Source organism: Lepidochelys olivacea (assembly GCF_965140295.1).
Source record: "Lepidochelys olivacea isolate rLepOli2 genome assembly, chromosome: 1".
Taxonomy (NCBI): domain Eukaryota; kingdom Metazoa; phylum Chordata; order Testudines; family Cheloniidae; genus Lepidochelys; species Lepidochelys olivacea.
In genome coordinates, this window is record NC_140411.1 from 49,598,401 (window position 1) to 49,621,358 (window position 22,958).

Genomic DNA, 22,958 nt, shown 5'->3' on the forward strand with positions numbered 1-22,958 from the left:
AACATAGCAAAGCTTGCAATGTACATATATAAGACTCTTCTCTTTCTAAGCCCAGCAAATGAACCATACACAGCCTATTGCAGCTCCAGATTTCTTTTACATAGGGCTTTATCCTGCAATCTTTGAAGTGTCAAAAAGGCCCATAGAAAAGAAAAAAAATCTCTATTGATAGCTGCAGAAAATGTTTTTTCAGTTTTAAACATATAGTGGAAAACTTGCTTCCAATTGTACCCCATTTCAGCAAAGCTCCCTTTGGCCTTTCTTACAGCAACGGATTGCTCATATCTGCTCTTGCTTTGCTATATTATTATAATATGGCCATATTCTCATGCATTGTGTGTATTGCAAGATTGTTTTTAAAATGTAAAGTTTCAGAGTAACAGCCGTGTTAGTCTGTATTCGCAAAAAGAAAAGGAGTACTTGTGGCACTTTAGAGACTAAACAATTTTAAAATGTAAAGTAATTCTTTTAGCAGATAAAGTAAAAAGGTCTGCTTCAAAAGGCTCCACCTAACTAATAGAAACTAAAATGTGGAAGCTAGCTCACGCCCAGTACATTTGCTGTTTACAGAATATTTGGCAGACATCAACAGGCATACCAAGGAGTAGGAAGGAGGGAATGCAGAAGAAAGGGAAAGAGTAATGAGACCACATATTAACATAGGCCAGAAACGTGCACAACTGGATGGTTTCATGATTTGGTTGTTTTCAGGTGTATGATATATATAACATATATAAGAGATGTACAAGATAAGGAAAAGAAGTCTATAGTGAACACCTATATGTTGATACTGCTCCCATTTCAGTCAATGGAAAAATCCCATTCATTTGAATGGTGCCATCTCATTAGCTGTTATCAGTGGACAATTTACTGAATTCCTTTTTTCTGTTCCCATCCATATAGGGTTTGTGTGAGAAATTACTCAGTAGTGAATATTTGCAAAGGTATTCCTCTTTGCATGTATTCTCATTGTGTTTATAATCTAATGTGCATTATCTATAGTAACTATATTTCTATGCACTTTGCACATTGAAACAGCCATTTTATATGTTCTGCAGAAAGCCAACAATAACTGTGTGTTTTAATTAATTCAAAATTTCTTTCTGAAGAGACTATTATCTTTCTGTTAACAAGCAGATGTTAAAACATGTCCAAAACTACAAAGCCATAATACATAATTCCTTGACAAACACATTTTCATTGTCAGCTTCCGTTATTTTTAGATAATTGTAAATATTGGACTTGAAATTTTTATTAGTTAGCTAGACTAGACTTTGGGGTTTTATCTTATTCTTTGGATGTGGGGTCACCAGCAGCAGTGTGCCCTGCCTCTTTCTAGTAAACCAGAAATGCCTTTTTAATAGTGTAATCAATAGGTTCAGTGTGTCCCCTCTTCACCAGCTGGGAGGCCTGTGCATTAATTTCTGTGGTTAACAGGCCCTGTAACTCAGCAGAGATAGTTCTAGTATATGCAGTTCCATGTTTTTATTGGTCTTGTACCACTCCCCTTCCTGCCTTATAGCCAAAGGCAAAATGAGTCCAGCAACCTGTCAGTGCACTGGCGCTGCTTCAGGAGAAGTAGCAGCAGGAATGGGCTAGGCCCTCTCAAGGGAACTATTTTTTATCTGGATAATGCAGCACTTAAACCTTTTTTGTCATTTCCTTCTCTTATGGATTTTCACTTTTCACTGAGTTAGGAAAATTTTCTCTTGTTCATTTCAGCCCCACAGGGTGAATTTATACACTGTTTAATTTTGTATTGGACATTGCTATCTGAAATTCCTATTTTTGGGCTGGCATACAAGGATGTTGAAGAATGGTAATTTCTTCCCTGTTAAATTGGTTTCTCCCTAGTCTCTGTCTGCCATCTGAGAGATCCTATCCCCCATCCTGTTTTGAGTTGGAAGAATTTTGAAAACTTCTGAATTTTTTTCTCACATTTTTTTTTTAGCATTAATAGATACTTTTCTTTTGCTCAGGAACTGTCTTAGCATTTGAGTTAGCCTACCAAACCTCTTTATAAAGGAATGATATGATAAAAGCTTTGATCTATTTCCTATCTCCACCTGTTACTATAGTAGGACAGCATGTTGTACCAATAAAATAAAAACCAGCCGGATCTTATTAAAGGGAAAAAGGCAAAATACCACATTTATTGTGAATACAGAAAGAATCATAGTAAGCAGTTAGTTATAGTTATAACATTCCATTCAATCTCAAATTTATTCTCACATTCATTCATTCATACAAACATACACACACACACACACACACAGGTTCTGCAAGGTTGTTATCATAGTTACCAGCCTTAGAGTTGCTCATGCCAAGCCACTGGCCAGGTGGCCTGGACATGAGGAGGGAGCAGGGCCTTGTCAGATGCTCATCTGATGCTCCTGGAAGTTGGTTTGCAGAATCAGACCCCAAAGTTCTCACTTTTTAGAGTCTATTTTTATAGGAATTTCTTCCTATGCCAGTCTATGGGAATTGCTTCATCATGCTGTTGCTGAATCAATCAGCAGATAGCACATTCCTGACGGCTCCAAGATGTTATCTTGTTCTTTGGTTCTCCCATTCTTGAGGCTGTTGGGTGGACTCCAGTCTGCCCTCCGGGTGGGGTCCTCTGGTTATTTCCACTTGACGCCTTCTTCAGCCGATGGACACTGGATTCTTAGGCTGGCACCTCCCTGATCATTCAGTTATTATCCACACCAAGCATCCATCCACATACATCCTCTATCTCTATTTTAATCACAATGGTTAATACAACAAAAGGGCGGGGAGTCTCTGGGTGCTGTTTCTGTTGTTAGAGTATTGCTTTGAGTCTCTCTCTCTGTGAATTGCTTTGAGAACAGACTCTGTCTTAGAATGTACTAACACAATTAGCAGCTTGCAAGTTTCATACATAGAGGGAGAGAAACAGTACCAAAAACCAAGAGACCTCTTAATTAGTAATACCCTGGAATTTAAACTCTGGGGAACCAAACTCATTTGTGATTTTAATACAGAACTTCTTTAATATGATCCAACAAGCATTTATCCACTCTTAGGGCTTGTGTTGAAATACCTGGAAATATCACGTAGGTAGGAGTTTACCATGAAAGGAGTACCTGAGGCAGTGAACTCCTAAACCCTGATTCTAAAGTTAGTGTACCCAGACATGATTATAAAATATAAACACATGTTCATTCAAAGCATTAAGGCTCTTGAAAATAAAATGTCTCTTATTAACTATATTAGGTTGACAAAAGATGTTTAGCTACTTTGAACTAAGTGTATCCTCAAATATAAGGAAAGACTTTCTATTCATGGAAGTATGAAATTCATATACTATCACTAGTGATATCACTGCCATTGGGAGAGGGCACTGACTGACTATTTCTATTGTGTTTATTTTACTTTAGCAAACCATGACAAATTTTATTTTTATTCCCTTAGTTCACCATCGGAGATTTCTCTTCCCTCAGCAAAGCTTGAGGCACCACCTTTTCATCTTATTTAGTCAATGGGCTGGACCTTTCAGCATTATGTTTACACCACTGGATCGTTATAGTGACAGAAATCACCAGATTACAAGATACCAGTATTGTGCATTAAAGGTATAGCATATTTTCCTTCCACTATGCAAAGTGATCTATTCGGTAAAACAGATTACAACAACAAAGCCTAAGTTTAGAAATGTAAAAGAGGCAGATATTGTGGTTATTTGTTTCCTTTTATTTAAAGTAATTGATTATTTTGAGAGAGAGAGAGAGAGAGAGAGAGAGATCTAGAAAGTTAAAAATTCCTATTTTTCTTTCCAAAATTGTAATCTAAAGTTATTTCTCATAGTATACTTCTTTGTTGCCCGCATAGAGTGAAATTTTGTTTTATTATTTAGATTTTCAGTAAGAAAAGGCTCGCACTGACTTCAGTGGAAGCAGGATATCAGGCCCTAAAATCAAGTGCAATATCAGTTCAGTATCTGATACATCCTATTTCCAAAGGACTATATCCTGCACTTATATGGGGATGTACTCAATAGTTTTAAAAGTCTTGTCCAGCTCTAATAGCTGCAACTCAAGCTCCTAAATAAACTGGGGAAATAATGTTCTGTGTACCAGTATATGCTGCATCAAATGATATAAAACAATTTTAATTTAGACAGAGAACATGAAGCTAATTAAATGTTTAATAGGTTTTATAATCTCATTAAGAACAGATTGGCTGAAATGACAAAACACATTTTGAAGCATTTGCAAAGTGTTCCTATTGCATTGTTCCTTTAATGTGCTTAATTTTTTAATTCAGCATTTGAATTAATTAATGCAGTTTTTAATTATAATTAACCTATTTTAATTAATGCAGTTACCTTCTAGATCAATGTAAATGTTGAAATCTAGCAAAAAAGCACTATTTCACTAAAAACAGGTAGCAATTGGAAATGTCTTGCAAGCACAGTCTGTTATACACATTCACAAACGTTAAATTAAACAGATTTCTCTGTATTACTAGGCAATGTCAGCTGTACTCTGCTGTGGCCCTGTTTTTGACAATGTGGGTCTTTCCCCTGATGGCTATCTTTACAAATGGCTTGATAACATTCTAGCTTGTCAAGATTTACGAGTAAGTACCTCATCAATAATGTATGGTTTTAAAATGATTTTAAACTCTGTACTTGTTGAATACAGTCCACTTTGTGACTGTAAAAAGAAAAGGAGTACTTCTGGCACCTTAGAATTTGTTAATCTCTAAGGTGCCACAAGTACTCCTTTTCTTTTTACGGATACAGACTAACACGGCTGCTACTCTGAAACCTGTCTGTATGACTGTAGGCTTTGTGACCTTTGTTTTGAACAGAAAACAATAGATCCATGCAGTATTCAAATACAAATGCATAATGAACCGTATCACAGTAACGTTTAAGTAATAAAAGGAATTTTATTATTTCAGGACACACAGTTCGTGTAGCATACTAAACTAAGCAGGGTTCTGTTATGAGGCTCAGACTGGTTTGCAGCAATATTTTAGGTTTTTCATCCATTACTAATACAAAGGTCAAGGACAGTATGATCTCAAAAAGTATTTTTTTTCTGTTTGGAGTATTTCCACCTGCTTCCAGGTCTTGTGAAGTAAGAATGTAAAATCATTTCCTGCTCAATGATGTAGCTGCTGGTGAGGCAAATCTGAGTGAGTCAATGTGTGTGGGCAGATCTTCAGAAGGCGGCAAAAAACCTACTAATTTTAGGAAAAATGGAGTCTTTACCTTATAGCCTGGATCTGTAACAACCAAATATTTATTGACTTGTTGGTGTTTGAAAATAACTCCATGAGTACTAATTTGATGGATTATTTTTGCATTTAAAATGATTGTGCCCTAAAGACATTTCTGGTTAGATGATAAAGGGAAGAGAGGTTTCAGAGTAGGAGCTGTGTTAATCTGAATCCACAAAAAGAAAAGGAGGACTTGTGGCACCTTAGAGACTAACAAATTTATTTGAGCATAAGCTTTCGTGAGCTTCAGCTCACTTCATTGGATGCATGCAGTGGAAAATACAGTGGGGAGATTTATATACACAGAGAACATGAAACAATGGGTGTTACCATACACACTGTAAAAAGAGTGATCAGGTAAGGTGACCTATTACCAGCAGGAGAGCGGGCGGGGGGGGGGGTGGACCTTTTGTAGTGATAATCAAGGTGGGCCATTTCCAGCAGCTACCCCCCCCCCCCCCCACACACACACACACACTGTTCTTCATATGTTCTTGTCAACTGCTGGAAATGGCCTGATAAATCTGGATAGATATGGATGCTCTCATTCAGAAGTAAAGTGCCCTAAATTCGCAGTAGCTTAATCCTCCTCTATTTAACATGAAGATACTTACATGCTGTAATTAAGTCACCTCTCAGTCTTCTTTTTGATAAACTGACAGATTGAGTTCTTTATGTCTCTCATGATAAGGCATTTTCTCCAGCCCTCGAATAATTGTTGTGGCAGTCTTCTGCATCCTCTCCAATTTTTCGATATCCTCTTTAAAATGTGGAGACCAGAATTGGATGCAGTATTCCAGTATTGGTCTCACCAATGCCATATACAGAGGTAAAAATCACTCACTGCTCCCCTGTTTGTACATCCAATGATCTCAATATTCCGTTTTGCCACAGTATTGAACTGAGATGTGATACTGAGGTGCTTGTCCACTATGACCCCTAGATTCTTTTCAGAGTTACTGCTTTCCACGATATAGTCCCCCATTCCATTCTGTAGGTATCAGCATTTTGCCAGCCCTTATTCCATTTAAGATGTGCTTTATATGTACAGTATTAATTTTTAATCGGAATATTATGCAGTACTAAGACAAACACCTTACAGAAGTCTACAAAGTTACCTTTATCAACCAAACTTGTAATCTCATCCAAAAAAAAAAAAAATCAGATTTGTTTGACAATACTTGTTTTCTGCAAAATACTGTTGACTGACTGGCATTAATTATATTCCTACTGTTTAATCACCAGGCCAGGGATTTCCTCAGCTAACTCTTTTATAACTATTGAGTGCAAGTTATTGGGCCTGCTGATCAAAAAGGGTTTATCCCTTGTAGATGTTGTCTAACATCCTCCTCAGTTGCTAATGAACTCAAAAGTTCTTCATTATCATATGATATAAGTACTTCATCCTGTTTTTTCCAAATACAGAACAGAAATATTTATTGAATGCTGATTGTCACAAACACATCTGCTTTTTGTGCATCATTATTAATAATTTTTCCATCTCAATTAAATAATTGAATGATTGCAAAGTTTTCTGTTGCTCCTAACATTTAAAAATCTCTTTATTGTCCTTAGCCCAGCCAAATATGGATTTTTCTCTGATGTTTTATTATTTTTTCAATTTTTTTGTACTTCATAATGTCTAATTTATATTGATGGATGTCTATTTCCCCCTTTTTCCAATTGATACATATTGATTTTTTATTTCTAATTGCTGCTTTCACTTTACCGCTGAACAAAGATTGGCTTTTAGCCAAGTTTGTTCTGTTTCTTGATACATATTGATTGTGTAACCATGGCTTTTTGCCATCTAATAAATTCTTCTTAAAGAATTCCCAGTTTTCATTCACATTTTTCTGTCTAAATTTTTCTTCACAGTCATTTTCATTGATAATTTTCCTCAGCTTTGAAATGTTAGCCCTTTTGAAGCTCCAAATATATATATTATGGGTGGGACTATCCTCTGTTTGCCCCTATTGAATGTAATCACATCATAACCACTCATCCCTAGATAACCACTAACCTCCAGTCCAATGATTAATTTCATCTTTGTCCATCATAGTGAGATCCAAAATAGTGTTACCTCATGTTTGGCACAACACCTTTTGCTTCTACATTATCTGCAATCCAAGAAACAGAAAGATGTACTCCAAGCTTTACTTAAAGGATTAATGAACATGAATGAGTTTAGCCTCACAGCACTCCTCTGAGGTAGAAAATTAGCAGTATCTATGTTTTACAGGTTGTATAGCAAAGACACATGGATGTTACGGTCAGCCAGCAAGTGTGTGTTAAAGCTGGGAATACAACCCAGATCTCCTAACACAGGATATTAATCATAATATTATGCTTTGACCCTTATTTTGAAGGTCTATTTTAAAAAATATATTTAACATATATGGGGTTTGTGCAAGACATATTTTTATGAAGTGTGGACTATTCACAACTGAGTTAAATCCCATCTGTGGTATACATAAAATGTATTTATGATAAACGCTCCACTTTATTTTTCTCCATAGTGCCCAATAAACATGGTCCTTTTTTTTTTTCATGTAAAAGGCAGGTTAGTTTTGTGACTTTGTGTCTATCTCCCTGCATAATTTTAAGAAACCTTGGGAGGATCTTTTTTATTTTTTACAGAAAATAATAATTGGCATTCTGTGTGTATTCAGGTTCATCAGCTTGGATGTGAAGTTGTAGTCTTATTGCTGGAACTAAATCCGGACCAAGTAAATCTTTTCAACTGGGCTATAGATCGGTGTTATACTGGATCATACCAGCTTGCTTCTGGGTGCTTCAAAGCCATTGCGACTGTGTGCGGAAGCAGGTATTAGTAAACCTAGAAGTAGACTGTCCCTGAGGCAGTTAGTGTGAAACAAGATCAGGGCTGCTATTTCTAAGATGTTTACTCACCAGATATTTTGTGTAATCCTACTTGTTTCTGTTGGAAACAGATTCTAAATGTTCTTTTCGATTAAATTTAAAAATAATGGTTGAAACTGTAAGTGTGTTTGCTGTTGGTTGCTATATTGCCCTGGGTTGCATGCTATGAAAGACACAGAAAAAAACTCATGTATGTGAATGGGAATGGTGAAGCATCTGCACAGCCAAGTGTTATACTGCCTTAGACCATCCACTGAATAACAGTCACCTCTGTGACTTTGCAGCAAACAGGAGAAAAGGCACCAGATCTGGGGCCAGATGCAAAAAGTTTGGAGGAGCATCTCTTATCACATGAAATGCGTCTGCAAACATGCTTATTTATACTGACAAAGTCAGCACAGTATTGGGGAAAGGTTAAAAAAATAATCTCTGCCTTATCTGTGTATGTGATCAAGTCTGCAAGGGAGTGGCCAGGATGTTGAGCAAGTTCTGTATGGAATTGCAGCTAGCATTCCCATGTCATGTCTTTTTACACAATGTTTTGAGGCTACACATCCCTGTCACTCTCTTACAGGCCTGCCTGAGGCACATTTTTTGAGCATGTGATAAATTGCCCCTTGTAGTCTCCTGTTGCTGCGTAGGCGTTTGAACTTCTGATCCTTCCATGCGCAGAAAGGTAAACTAGGGCCTAAACCTTTTTATTTGTAACACCATTTTTAAACCTAGTGCCAAAACAATTTTTGATGGATTTTTCCAATGCCTTCAGACTAAATAATATGAAAATAAAAGTTTTCTGTGTTGTCATTTGCCAAACAATTATTTTGTCCTTTTTCTAACTGCCCTTGGATTTGACCTGAGTTTCCTTACCTTTTGTGTTCGGATTAACATTATCAATGATGTTAACAGAGTGGGAGCACAAAACATTGTTTTTTTGTATATGTCCTGCATAAACATTTTTTTTTCTTAGTATCTTTTCAGGATTAAAGTGGAAAAAAGGTTTAACAGTTATTTTGAAATAAAGGATAGTTTTCATCTGACTAGGCATTTGGAGTGCTGATATATTTTAGACTGAGAGTTCTTGACAAAAACAGTTTGGCAAGATGTCTGATCAGTATGTTTTGAGAGAGTAATGTGTGGGACAGTGCAAAGTTTCAAAACATGTTAAGTATTTTAGAATTTGGTATATCTCTAAAAAACACTATTTTGTTCTTATAGAAACAGCTGCAAGTACAAGCTGCATTGCCCTGAGATTTAAAAAGTATGATTGGAATTTTATGCTTGTAGATTTAGTAGCTTCTGAGATTCAGTTTTGCTATCTTAAAAGAAAACACAATAATACTAGCCCTTCACCTACAGTCTTTTCTCCTCAGATTTTTATTAGATAGGACTAAGTGCCCTGGGAAACGGTTTCATTGATGTGCCATTAGCAATAGTTAAAAATGCATGATCATTTTCAAGAAGAAACTCATATTTCAGCCTATTTGGGGAGCTATGTTGAGAGTTTAGCTAATACTAAAAACTGGTTGGCAATTTCCCATATTCCATCCTTTCGTCAGTAGCAATAAGGGTAGGGGGACCTCCGCTTAATCCAGCTGTAAATTAGCAATGTAGTATTGCATAACTTATGCCTCTCTTTCCACAAAGAATCCTCTCCATTAAAAAACTCAGTTTGTCCCAGCCCATGGTTTCCCATGCTACATTTCTATTGTGATACTGTAAATAATGTGTTCTGGAGTTTCACTAATCATGTCCCTACAGACTGGAATACTGGAGTAATTGAAAACATACACTTTATTTACACTTTTCTTCCATTTCTTTTCAACTCGTAATTACAGGGATTTTACTTGAGTTCAAATTCCTGGATGGCATATCCTTTGGCAACAGTGTGGCCAGTGGCATTTTGATGATGAAGTGGGAAGGGCAAATGATATCTTAGTCAGTTGATATCTTAGTTAGTTAAGTCTTTTTCCTTGAGGCAAAACTATAAAGTCTCCATCATACTGTATAAGAGAGGCTAAAGGTTAGGTATCCGAATCTTTATTTATATACATTAAAAAAATCAGAACATTTATTTAAATAGTAGGAAACTGCTGGATGCTCACCATTTTGAAAATCAGACCATTTATTTAGGTGTCTAAATATGGACTTCATTGACTAATGATAGAACCACAGGTTTGCAAATATTGACCAGACCGATTCATATGATTGTCAAATTCATTTGAAGGAGGCCTATACCAGATAGCCAGTGTTCTTTATTTTTAACTACATATTTATTGGCCATTTCACTGCTATTTTTCATGTAGCTTAGTTTTTTCTATTTTGTATCAATGTACTCTACAGTATAATTATTCTGTTAATGTAATCTTGTTTTATCCTAATCTTTAGATTTTTGTGTTGGATTCTCTTAGGCATGCTTTTGTAACCCTTGATAGTTTCCTCTTTCAAGATGCTCCCTCAAGTGGGGATTATTTGAACTTTGTGAACTGTGGGAGGGACCAGGTTGGGGAAGGACCAGATAGACTGACATGGAGCAGTAGAGCTGGGGTACACTAGTATGTGGAGTTAGTAAAGATGTCCCAGAAATCACTCTGTGTCCATCCATCAACCCAGCAGCCTTTGTCTACGCTAGGTAATTTAGAACTTCCATTTCACTGCCACAGCAGCTCAACTGATAACAGTGGTGGAGACTCTAATGTAGACAGGATTCAGGTATTTTTTACCATCATGTTGTCTGCCCTAATCTCGGTGGTAAAAACCTCCTGAGTCCTGTCTATATTATAGCTTCCATTGCTTCCACTGGTGGAGCTGCAGTGGTGGTGAATTATGGATCCTAAATCTGCATGTGAAGACTCAGCCTAATAGACAAGATAATGAAGAAGGTTGTAGGTCAGTTACTGAACATGGTTAAGATCATGTCTACAATTTGGAACAATCTCGTAAGTAAGTCTGGAGGGAACTGTCTTGTAATCAGATCCCCTGACTCATTTGTAATTGTAGTGTAAACAGGCTCTTAGTTCTGTATTCGTTATGGTCGAAGTGGTAGATATACAAATTCCACAATTTTATATTGGCTAAAACTAAGGTAGTGTATTTACATATCTACATGGAAAAAGGGTAGAAATCTCCAATCTAGATTTGTGCAAGACCAAATAACATTACATGGAAAATTGCCTTTCTAGCAATGGTGCCTTCAGGACCCTGCTCTTATTTATCCACTGTACACTAAATTTTGAATACGTAGGATGGTGGAATTTCTTCAGCAAGAGCGTGTCATTTGTTGAGCCAATGCATTCCCATTCTTCATGTTTATCCTTCACTAACTGTTCAATCTGATAGAGAGTTCTCTTTGACTTTAATGTCTGGGAATGTGCAATTTGAGGAATATATCCTTTTCCAGAAGAGGCTATTTTAACTGTCAGTGGAATTGCTTGAAGAATATTTTATTCCTGGAAACTGTCTGCCCAACCATCTTTGCTCTTGGGAATTAGTTTATAAAAAATTAGATACTATATTTTAAAAGAATTTAGGTTTATGGAATAGGCAATTGCAGTGCATTGCTAAGCATTGTCTCAAGGTAATTGTCCATCCCTCCCTCACCAGATGGCCACTTGACTCCGGAGTATGTATCCATAAGTAAATAACTCCCTTTCCTATAGTCTGGTGTAGGAGTGGAAAAAACAGAGGTGATATTTTTCTTTATATCATTTTTACGCATAGGAAATCAGAGTGAATTTAAACTGAGATTCTAATGTTGACAAAAATGTATTATTTATTCTTCCAGGAACTATCCTTTTGATATAGTGACACTTTTAAACCTAGTGCTATTCAAGGCGTCTGACACCAACAGAGAGATTTATGAAATTTCCATGCAACTTATGCAGGCATGTATCAGCTACTTAAAAAAAAATCTCCTTTAAAACAGTAACCAAATGCAAGTGGCCCTATCGTTTTCACCATTAACTTCTTACCATGTATTACAGTTTGGTTGGGGTTTTTTACTTTTTGTTTTGAAACCACGACTAGGTGCTACAGTAATAAATATAGTATATAATAATAATCATAAATGCTGCCGTGATTACTTGTATACAAATTTAAAGCAAATGATTATTTATAATATTTCTGCAACTTGGAAATTTTACTGTGAAACATGTAGACCTTTATGTGATTTCTTAATCTGTTTAAAGTTGAAATTTGAAAGTTTTGTGCATTAATGAAATCCTTTCACTTCATTGCCCACTTTCTTCTCTTTTGTAGATTCTTGAGGCAAAGCTTTTTGTTTATTCAAAGAAAGTTGCTGAGCAAAGACCTGGCAGTATCCTGTATGGTACACATGGCCCATTACCACCTCTTTACAGTGTTTCATTGGCACTTCTTTCATATGAGCTAGCAAGGATGTATCCTGAGCTCACCCTTCCACTTTTTTCAGGTACCTGTCTATTGATATTTTTAAAAAATGTTTTCAATATTTGTTTTTTATGTAGTGTACAAATGGTGGCCTGTTAGTGTATTTCAAGTTGTGAATAACAATTAGATTGATATTTCTGGTCAGTTTGGTTATATTCCAATTCTATTGTACTAAAATTAAGCAAAATGCTTTCTAATTAGATACACAATTTCCTGCAGACATATGCAAAGTACAGTAGTTGATATTTAAAACTCAGGGTGTGCAGTCTTTGGGGGTGGACTGGGAAGGGGCTATGGTCAGGGGTGCTGGAACTAGGAGTGCCCCTGGCTTGAAGTGGTTTCCATCATATACAGGGTTTGCAGTTTTGTTCAATGGCTTTCAGCATCCCCACTATAAAAATTGTTCCAATGCCACTGACTGTGGTGGTTTTAAGGCAGCTTTGTGCCCTCACAATCCTGGGCTGTTCCTTCACTGGTTAATTCCCTCACTCAGGCTATGTCTACACTATGAAATTAGGTCGAATTTATAGAAGTCGTTTTTTTAGAAATCGGTTTTATATATTCGAGTGTGTGTGTCCCCACAGAAAATGCTCTAAGTGCATTAAGTGCATTAACTCGGCGGAGCGCTTCCACAGTACCGAGGCTAGAGTCGACTTCCGGAGTGTTGCACTGTGGGTAGCTATCCCACAGTTCCCGCAGTCTCCGCTGCCCATTGGAATTCTGGATTGAGATCCCAATGCCTGATGGGGCTAAAACATTGTCGCGGGTGGTTCTGGGTACATATCGTCAGGCCCCCGTTCCCTCCCTCCCCCCGTGAAAGCAAGGGCAGACAATCATTTCGCGCCTTTTTTCCTGAGTTACCTGTGCAGACGCCATACCACGGCAAGCATGGAGCCCGCTCAGGTAACCGTCACCCTATGTCTCCTGGGTGCTGGCAGACGCGGTACGGCATTGCTACACAGTAGCAGCAACCCCTTGCCTTGTGGCAGCAGACGGTACAGTACGACTGGTAGCCGTCATCGTCATGTCTGAGGTGCTCCTGGTCGCCTATGTGAGGTCGATCAGGAGCGCCTGGGCAGACATGGGCGCAGGGACTAAATTTGGAGTGACTTGAGCAGGTCATTCTCTTTAGTCCTGCAGTCAGTCCTATTGAACCGTCTTATGGTGAGCGGGCAGGCGATACGGACTGCTAGCAGTCGTACTGTACCATCTTCTGCCGAGCAGCCATGAGATGTGGATGGCATGCAGTCCTTCTGCACCGTCTGCTGCCAGCCAAAGATGTAAAAGATAGATGGAGTGGATCAAAACAAGAAATAGACCAGATTTGTTTTGTACTCATTTGCTTCCCCCCCTCCCCTGTCTAGGGGACTCATTCTTCTAGATCACACTGCAGTCACTTACAGAGAAGGTGCAGCGAGGTAAATCTAGCCATGTATCAATCAGAGGCCAGGCTAACCTTCTTGTTCCAATAAGGACAATAACTTAGGTGCACCATTTCTTATTGGAACCCTCCGTGAAGTCCTGCCTGAAATACTCCTTGATGTATAGCCACCCCCTTTGTTGATTTTAGCTCCCTGAAGCCAACCCTGTAAGCGCCCCTCCCAGCGTCAGAGCAATGGCAAACAATCGGGCATCTGAGAGTGCTGTCCAGAGCAGTCACAATGGAGCACTCTGATGGGGCTAAAACATTGTCGCGGGTGGTTCTGGGTACATGTTGTCAGGCCCCCGTTCCCTCCCTCCCTCCGTGAAATCAAGGGCAGACAATCATTTCGCGCCTTTTTTCATGAGTTACCTGTGCAGACGCCATACCACGGCAAGCATGGAGCCCGCTCAGGTAACCGTCACCCTATGTCTCCTGGGTGCTGGCAGACGCGGTACGGCTTTGCTGCACAGTAGCAGCAACCCATTGCCTTCTGGCAGCAGACGGTGCAATACGACTGGTAGTCGTCCTCGTCGTGTCCGAGGTGCTCCTGGCCACGTCGGCTGGGAGCGCCTGGGCAGACATGGGCGCAGGGACTAAATTTGGAGTGACTTGACCAGGTCATTCTCTTTAGTCCTGCAGTCCTATTGAACCGTCTTATGGTGAGCAGGCAGGTGATACGGACTGCTAGCAGTCGTACTGTACCATCTTCTGCCAGGCAGGCAAGAGATGAGGATTGCTAGCAGTCGTATTGTACCATCTTATGCCAGGCAGGCAAGAGATGAAGATGGCTAGCAGTCGTACTGTACCATCTTCTGCCGAGCAGCCATGAGATGTGGATGGCATGCAGTCCTTCTGCACCGTCTGCTGCCAGCCAAAGATGTAAAAGATAGATGGAGTGGGTCAGAACAAGAAATAGACCAGATTTGTTTTGTACTCATTTGCCTCCTCCCCTGTCTAGATCACACTGCAGTCACTCACAGAGAAGGTGCAGCGAGGTAAATCTAGCCATGTATCAATCAGAGGCCAGGCTAACCTCCTTGTTCCAATAACAACGATAACTTAGGTGCACCATTTCTTATTGGAACCCTCCGTGCAGTCCTGCCTGAAATACTCCTTGATGTACAGGCACACCCTTTGTTGATTTTAGCTCCCTGAAGCCAACCCTGTAAGCCGTGTCGTCAGTCGCCCCTCCCTCCGTCAGAGCAACGGCAGACAATTGTTCCGCGCCTTTTTTCTGTGCGGACGCCATACCAAGGCAAGCATGGAGGCCGCTCAGCTCACTTTGGCAATTAGGAGCACATTAACCACCACACGCATTATCCAGCAGTATATGCAGCACCAGAACATGGCAACGCAATACCGGGCGAGGAGGCGTCGTCAGCGCGGTCCCGTGAGTGATCAGGACATGGACACAGATTTCTCTGAAAGCATGGGCCCTGACAATGCATGCATCATGGTGCTAATGGGGCAGGTTCATGCTGTGGAACGCCGATTCTGGGCTCGGGAAACAAGCACAGACTGGTGGGACCGCATAGTGTTGCAGGTCTGGGACGATTCCCAGTGGCTGCGAAACTTTCGCATGCGTAGGGGCACTTTCATGGAACTTTGTGACTTGCTTTCCCCTGCCCTGAAGCACATGAATACCAAGATGAGAGCAGCCCTCACAGTTGAGAAGCGAGTGGCGATAGCCCTGTGGAAGCTTGCAACGCCAGACAGCTACCGGTCAGTTGGGAATCAATTTGGAGTGGGCAAATCTACTGTGGGGGCTGCTGTGATGCAAGTAGCTCACGCAATCAAAGATCTGCTGATATCAAGGGTAGTGACCCTGGGAAATGTGCAGGTCATAGTGGATGGCTTTGCTGCAATGGGATTCCCTAACTGTGGTGGGGCTATAGACGGAACCCATATCCCTATCTTGGCACCGGAGCACCAAGCCGCTGAGTACATAAACCGCAAGGGGTACTTTTCGATAGTGCTGCAAGCTCTGGTGGATCACAAGGGACGTTTCACCAACATCAGCGTGGGATGGCCGGGAAAGGTGCATGATGCTCGCATCTTCAGGAACTCTGGTCTGTTTCAAAAGCTGCAGGAAGGGACTTTATTCCCAGACCAGAAAATAACTGTTGGGGATGTTGAAATGCCTATATGTATCCTTGGGGACCCAGCCTACCCCTTAATGCCATGGCTCATGAAGCCGTACACAGGCAGCCTGGACAGTAGTCAGGAGCTGTTCAACTACAGGCTGAGCAAGTGCAGAATGGTGGTAGAATGTGCATTTGGACGTTTAAAGGCGCGCTGGCGCAGTTTACTGACTCGCTTAGACCTCAGCGAAACCAATATTCCCACTGTTATTACTGCTTGCTGTGTGCTCCACAATATCTGTGAGAGTAAGGGGGAGACGTTTATGGCGGGGTGGGAGGTTGAGGCAAATCGCCTAGCTGCTGGTTACGCGCAGCCAGACACCAGGGCGGTTAGAAGAGCACAGGAGGGCGCGGTACGCATCAGAGAAGCTTTGAAAACCAGTTTCATGACTGGCCAGGCTACGGTGTGAAAGTTCTGTTTGTTTCTCCTTGATGAAACCCCCCGCCCCTTGGTTCACTCTACTTCCCTGTAAGCTAACCACCCTCCCCTCCTCCCTTTAATCATTGCTTGCAGAGGCAATAAAGTCATTGCTGCTTCACAGTCATGCATTCGTTATTCATTCATCACACAAATAGGGAGATGACTACCAAGGTAGCCCAGGAGGGGTGGTGGAGGAGGGAAGGAAAATGCCACACAGCACTTTAAGCACAGCACTTTAAAAGTTTACAACTTTAAAATTTATTGAATGACAGCCTTCTTTTTTTTGGGCAATCCTCTGTGGTGGAGTGGCTGGTTGGCCGGAGGCCCCCCCACCGCATTCTTGGGCGTCTGGGTGTGGAGGCTATGGAACTTGGGGAGGAGGGCGGTTGGTTACAGAGGGGCAGCAGTGGCAGTCTGTGCTCCAGCTGCCTTTGCTGCAGCTCAACCATACACTGGAGCATACTGGTTTGGTCCTGCAGCAGCCTCAGCATTGAATCCTGCCTCCTCTCATCACGCTGCCGCCACATTTGAGCTTCAGCCCTGTCTTCAGCCCACCACTTACTCTCTTCAGCCCTCCACCTCTCCTCCCGGTCATTTTGTGCTTTCCTGCACTCTGACATTATTTGCCTCCACGCATTCGTCTGTGCTCTGTCAGTGTGGGAGGACAGCATGAGCTCGGAGAACATTTCATCGCGAGTGCGTTTTTTTTTCTTTCTAAGCTTCACTAGCCTCTGGGAAGGAGAAGATCCTGTGATCATTGAAACACATGCAGCTGGTGGAGAAAAAAAAAGGGACAGCGGTATTTAAAAAGACACATTTTATAAAACAGTGGCTACACTCTTTCAGGGTAAACCTTGCTGTTAACATTACATACATAGCACATGTGCTTTCGTGACAAGGTCGCATTTTGCCTCCTCCCACCGCGTGACTACCCCCTCAACCTTCCCCCCTCCCTGTGGCTAACAGCGGGGAACATTTCTGTTTAGCCACAGGCAAACAGCCCAGCAGGAATGGGCTCCTCTGAGTGTCCCCTGAAGAAAAGCACTCTATTTCAACCAGGTGACCATGAATTATATCTCACTCTCCTGAGGATAACACAGAGAGATAAAGAACGGATTTTGGTTGAATGCCAGCAAACATACACCGCAATGTTTTGTTCTACAGTGATTCCCGAGTACGTGTTACTGGCCTGGAGTGGTGAAGTGTCCTACCATGAAGGACGAAATAAGGCTGCCCTCCCCAGAAACCTTTTGCAAAGGCTTTAGGACTACATCTAGGAGAACCGCAAATGCCAGGGCAAAGTAATCCTTTCACATGCTTGCTTTTAAACCATGTATAGCATTTTAAAAGGTACACTCACCAGAGGTCCCTTCTCCGCCTGCTGGGTCCAGGAGGCAGCCTTGGGTGGGTTCGGGGGGTACTGGCTCCAGGTCTAGGGTGAGAAACAGTTCCTGGCTGTCGGGAAAACCGGTTTCTCCGCTTGCTTGCTGTGAGGTATCTACAACCTCCTCCTCATCATCATCTTCTTCGTCCCCAAAACCTACTTCCGTATTGCCTCCATCTCCATTGAAGGAGTCAAACAACACGGCTGGGGTAGTGGTGGCTGAACCCCCTAAAATGGCATGCAGCTCATCATAGAAGCGGCATGTTTGGGGCTCTGACCCAGAGCGGCTGTTCGCCTCTCTGGTTTTCTGGTAGGCTTGCCTCAGCTCCTTCAGTTTCACGCGGCACTGCTTCGGGTCCCTGTTATGGCCTCTGTCCTTCATGCCCTGGGAGATTTTCACAAAGGTTTTGGCATTTCGAAAACTGGAACGGAGTTCTGATAGCACGGATTCCTCTCCCCATACAGCGATCAGATCCCGTACCTCCCGTTCGGTCCATGCTGGAGCTCTTTTGCGATTCTGGGACTCCATCATGGTCACCTGTGCTGATGAGCTCTGCATGGTCACCTGCAGCTTGCCACGCTGGCCAAACAGGAAATGAGATTCAAAAGTTCGCGGTTCTTTTCCTGTCTACCTGGCCAGTGCATCTGAGTTGAGAGTGCTGTCCAGAGCGGTCAGAATGGAGCACTCTGGGATAGCTCCCGGAGGCTAATACCATCGAATTGTGTCCACAGTACCCCAAATTCGAGCCGGCAACGTCGATTTAAGCGCTAATCCACTTGTCAGGGGTGGAGTAAGGAAATCGATTTTAAGAGCCCTTTAAGTCGAAATAAAGGGCTTCATTGTGTGGACGGGTGCAGGTTTAAATCGATTTAATGCTGCTAAATTCGACCTAAAGTCCTAGTGTAGACCAGGGCTTAGAAATTTGCACCTTATTTCTAGTCTACACCAGTCCAGCTTTAACTTTCAGACACACACACGCACATATCCTGGTGGAGAGGCTGATTTAAGCAATGGATTACATACCATAATTAGTAATTCTACAGTTTCATATGTGCAATTTCTTAAGAATTCTTGGCTAAATACCATCTGGTCCTGCTGAGACCTCAGTCTCGGACAGTTCCTCAGATTTTTCACCTAGAAAGAATGGCTCAGGTGTGGGAATCTCCCTCACATCCTCTGCAACAAAGACTGATGCAAAGAATTCACTGAGCTTCTCCACAATGGCCTGGTCTTCCTTGAGTGCTCTTTTAACACCTCAATCATCCAGTTACCCCACTCATTGTTTGGCAGGCTTCCTGCTTCTCATATACTTTAAAAAATGTTGCTCTTAGTTTTTCTGTCTTTTGCTAGTTGCTCTTCTGATTCTCTTTTGGCTTGCCTAATTGACTTGATTTGCCAGAGATTATGTTTCTTCTTGATTTTCCTCAGTAGGATTTGACTTTCAATTTCTAAAGGATGTCTTTTTGTCTCTAGCTGCCTCTTTTACTCTGTTGTTTAATCATGGTGGCATTTTTTTGGTCCTCTTACTCATTTGTTTTTTTTTTATTTGGGGTATAAATATAGTTTGTGCCTTGTTATGGTGTTCTTAAAAAGTTTCCATGCAGCTTGCAGGCATTTCACTCTTGTGACTGTTCCTTTTAATTTTCATTTAACTAGCCTCTTCATTTTTGTTTAGTTCCTCTTTTTGAACTGAAATGCTACTGTGATGGGTATTTTTGGTATTCCCCCCCCTACAAGGATGTTAAATTTAATTACATTATGGTCGCTATGAGCAAGCAGTTCAGCTATTTTCACTTCTTGGACCAAATCCTGTACGCCACTTAGGACTAAATCAAGAGCTGCCTCTCCCCTTGTGAGTTCCAGGGCTAACTGCTTCAAGAAGCAGTCATTAATGGAGTCATTCTTGTGATGCCTAGAGTCCCCAGTTGAGGTCAGGGCCACTTTGTTCAGACCTACACCCTGTACAGACACATTGCAAGAGGCAATCCCTTCTCATAAGAGTTTACAAGACAAGATGGACTGTGGTGGGAGAAACAAGTATTATTTTCTCATTTTTTAGGTAGAGAATTGTGGCACAGAGAAAGTAAGTGGCTTACCTGAGGTCACATAGGAAATCTATTGCATGACTCCTAAAACCCTCCAGTCCAGTGCCTTAACCACAGGGTCATATTTCCTTATTAATAAATTATGACTTTTTAATGGCATACATTTTATGTTTACACATATTGTTTATTTGTCTATAATATGCTTTCACACCTACTTTTTATGAAATAGTGTTAGTGTTCTATAAAGTATGTTCACAGTACTCAGAGTCATTTGTGAATTAAATAGGTCTTCACAGATAAGGAATTAAAACTTTATATTTAGGGCCCTACCAAATTCACGGCCATGAAAAACACATCACAGACAGTGAAATCTGGTCTTTTGTGTACTTTTACCCTATACTATACAGATTTCACAGGGGAGACCAGCGTTTCTCAAAAGTTGGGGGTCACAAGGCTATTTTAGGGGGGTTGCAGTATTGCCACCCTTACTTCTGCGCTGCCTTCAGAGCTGGGCGTCCAGAGAACAGCGGCTGTTGGCCGGGCATCCAGCTCTGAAGGCAGCGCTTCGCCAGCAGCACCACAGATGTAAGGGTGGCAACACCATACCAGGCCATCCTTACTTCTGCACTGCTGCTGGCGGCAGCTCTGCCTTCAGAGCTGGGCTCCTGGCCAGCAGCCACCGCTCTCCATCTGCCCAGCTCTGAAGGCAGCACCACTCCCAGCAGCAGTGCAGAAGTAAGGATAACTGTACCGCAACCCCCACTACAATAACCTTGCAACCCCCCCACACTCCTTTTTGGGTCAGGACCCCTACAATTACAACACCATGACATTTCAGATTTAAGTAGCTGAAATCATGAAATTTATTATTTTAAAAATCCTATGACCATGAAATTGACCAAAATGGACTGTGAATTTGGTAGGACCCTATTTATATTGTATTCTGAAGACATGTATTTTTTTCTATTATGTATTTTGTTTAGGCCTTGTCTTTATTGTTGTTGTCTTCTAATTTTCTTTTTGAAATACACTAGTTACTATAGAAATAATATCATTGATATGAATAATGCTTAGTGATACCCACAAGTGTTTTTATTCAGTCAATGTATGTAAATGCCTTGAGATTTAGGCCACAGTTAGGAAATATAGAAGCTTATGTGACAATTATAACCAGATATCAGAATACTATAATTATTTACAGAACACTACTGACAATTTTCCATAATTCTCCAAAAGCTTTTAAAATTCTAGAATAATTTGTCAAATCTGCCCTATTTTTTTTGTGTTAGCAAAAATTTAGCTGTGTGTGTCGGTACACAGCAATCTATAATAGGGCATGTCTTGAACATGCTTCTTAATTTATATTTCTAAATTCAAAATTCTTACCTCAGTTATTTTGCACTTAAGACCTCTGACACATTGCTTACTAGTGGCTTACATCAATGTAATGTATGTTCCTCCTGCTAATACCTAAATATTTGCTTTTGTGCTTTGATAATATTCTCTTTCCTTGCAAGATTAAGGTCATCAGGTGGCAAAACAGAAACAATCAGACTTGCTAAGCATGTAATTTTTTCAGTGTACTTGTACTTATCTTTATAGACTAATGATTGATGCTTTTTAATGCTTACTATTTTAGAGGTAAGTCAACGATTCCCAACAACCCATCCAAATGGGAGACAGATCATGCTTACCTATCTGCTACCATGGCTTCATAACATCGAACTTGTAGACAGCAGACTTCTTCTCCCAGGTTCAAGCCCTAGCACCCCAGAAGATGAAATAAAGGCTAAGGAAGGGGAAATAGCTGTCACATATGGACTGAAAGGAAATGGATGGGGCTCTCCTGAGGCCACATCGTTGGTGCTTAATAATCTCATGTATATGACAGCTAAGGTAAAGCAAAACTGTTTTCTGAAATATTCAAGCTATGATATTTTTAAAAATTCAAAAATACTCAAAAACTAAAGGGTGTCTAGAATTCCTTCTATTGATATAATCTTGCATGAGCACAAATACTCACGTCTCTCTAAATGTGGATTTCATTCTGAGTAAAAAATTGTACACGTTTCTAAGTGACTTAGGAGCCCAAATCCCACTGAAATGACATTTCACTTCTGACTGGTATGTAGGCTCCTGAATCACTTAGTTGCTTTTGAAAATTGTACTCTATATCTTGTTACTGTGTTTTGCTATTGATTTTGCATGAGCTGATGTTGTACAATAACATACCTTTAGTTTCTCTTCTAAATGTCTGCGTATATTAATGATATGTTTCGTGCACCTTTTCAAAAGTTCCATCTCTGTGCCTCTTTACAGTATGGAGATGAAGTTCCTGGGCTAGAGATGGAAAATGTCTGGAATGCCTTGGCCAACAATGAGAAATGGAGCAACAACCTTAGAATAACACTGCAATTTCTAATTAGCTTGTGTGGGGTTAGCAGTGATACCATCCTTTTACCTTATGTAAGTGTTTGTGTTTTGTTTTATTTGCTGTTGGTTGCACTGTATTTTTAAGGAAGAAAACAGCATTTGTAGAAAATTAATTACTGCCAAAATACCCCATTATGCTTATCCATTCACGAGCATCCAGTGTTATATTAGGTCAGTTGGGAAGAGTAAACGAGCCCAGGCGCTGAAGGCAAACAGAGAAAATGTGCCATGAGAGCCTCTCTTTGCATGAGTGGAGCTTACTTGGTTCCAAGCAGGGGTAAGCTCCACCAGTGAAAATAGCAGCTTTGTCAAAGTTCAGCTTTGTCAGCACTGGGGAATAGTGCAGCAGTAACAGTGGCTGGCCACTAATGGCTGAAAGCATTGTGAACAAACATCAGAACCATTTTTCAATATCAAACTTACACAACAGATATTCATTTTGTACATACAAAATGTTATGAACACGACAGAAAGGAACTCTTACAAGTTTAAATAACTTGCTTGAAAAATTAACTAAGTTAAAAATATTAAATGCCTTGAACTTTCCCCAGCAGGCAGCTAGTTTAGACGACA

General features: G+C 40.7%; 1 protein-coding gene across 3 annotated transcripts in view; it reads left to right on the forward strand.

Moving 5' to 3' along the window:
• Positions 1-22,958, forward strand: part of FRY (FRY microtubule binding protein) — a 320,853-nt gene that overhangs the window by 188,977 nt on the left and 108,918 nt on the right. For all 3 annotated transcript variants that reach the window (XM_084635515.1, XM_084635516.1, XM_084635517.1), the window contains exons 27-33: positions 3,436-3,596; positions 4,492-4,602; positions 7,923-8,077; positions 11,915-12,014; positions 12,388-12,559; positions 21,592-21,848; positions 22,272-22,418. In XM_084635515.1, the coding sequence (XP_084491641.1) occupies positions 3,436-3,596; positions 4,492-4,602; positions 7,923-8,077; positions 11,915-12,014; positions 12,388-12,559; positions 21,592-21,848; positions 22,272-22,418 (1,103 nt within the window). The remainder of the gene's footprint in view (positions 1-3,435; positions 3,597-4,491; positions 4,603-7,922; positions 8,078-11,914; positions 12,015-12,387; positions 12,560-21,591; positions 21,849-22,271; positions 22,419-22,958) is intronic.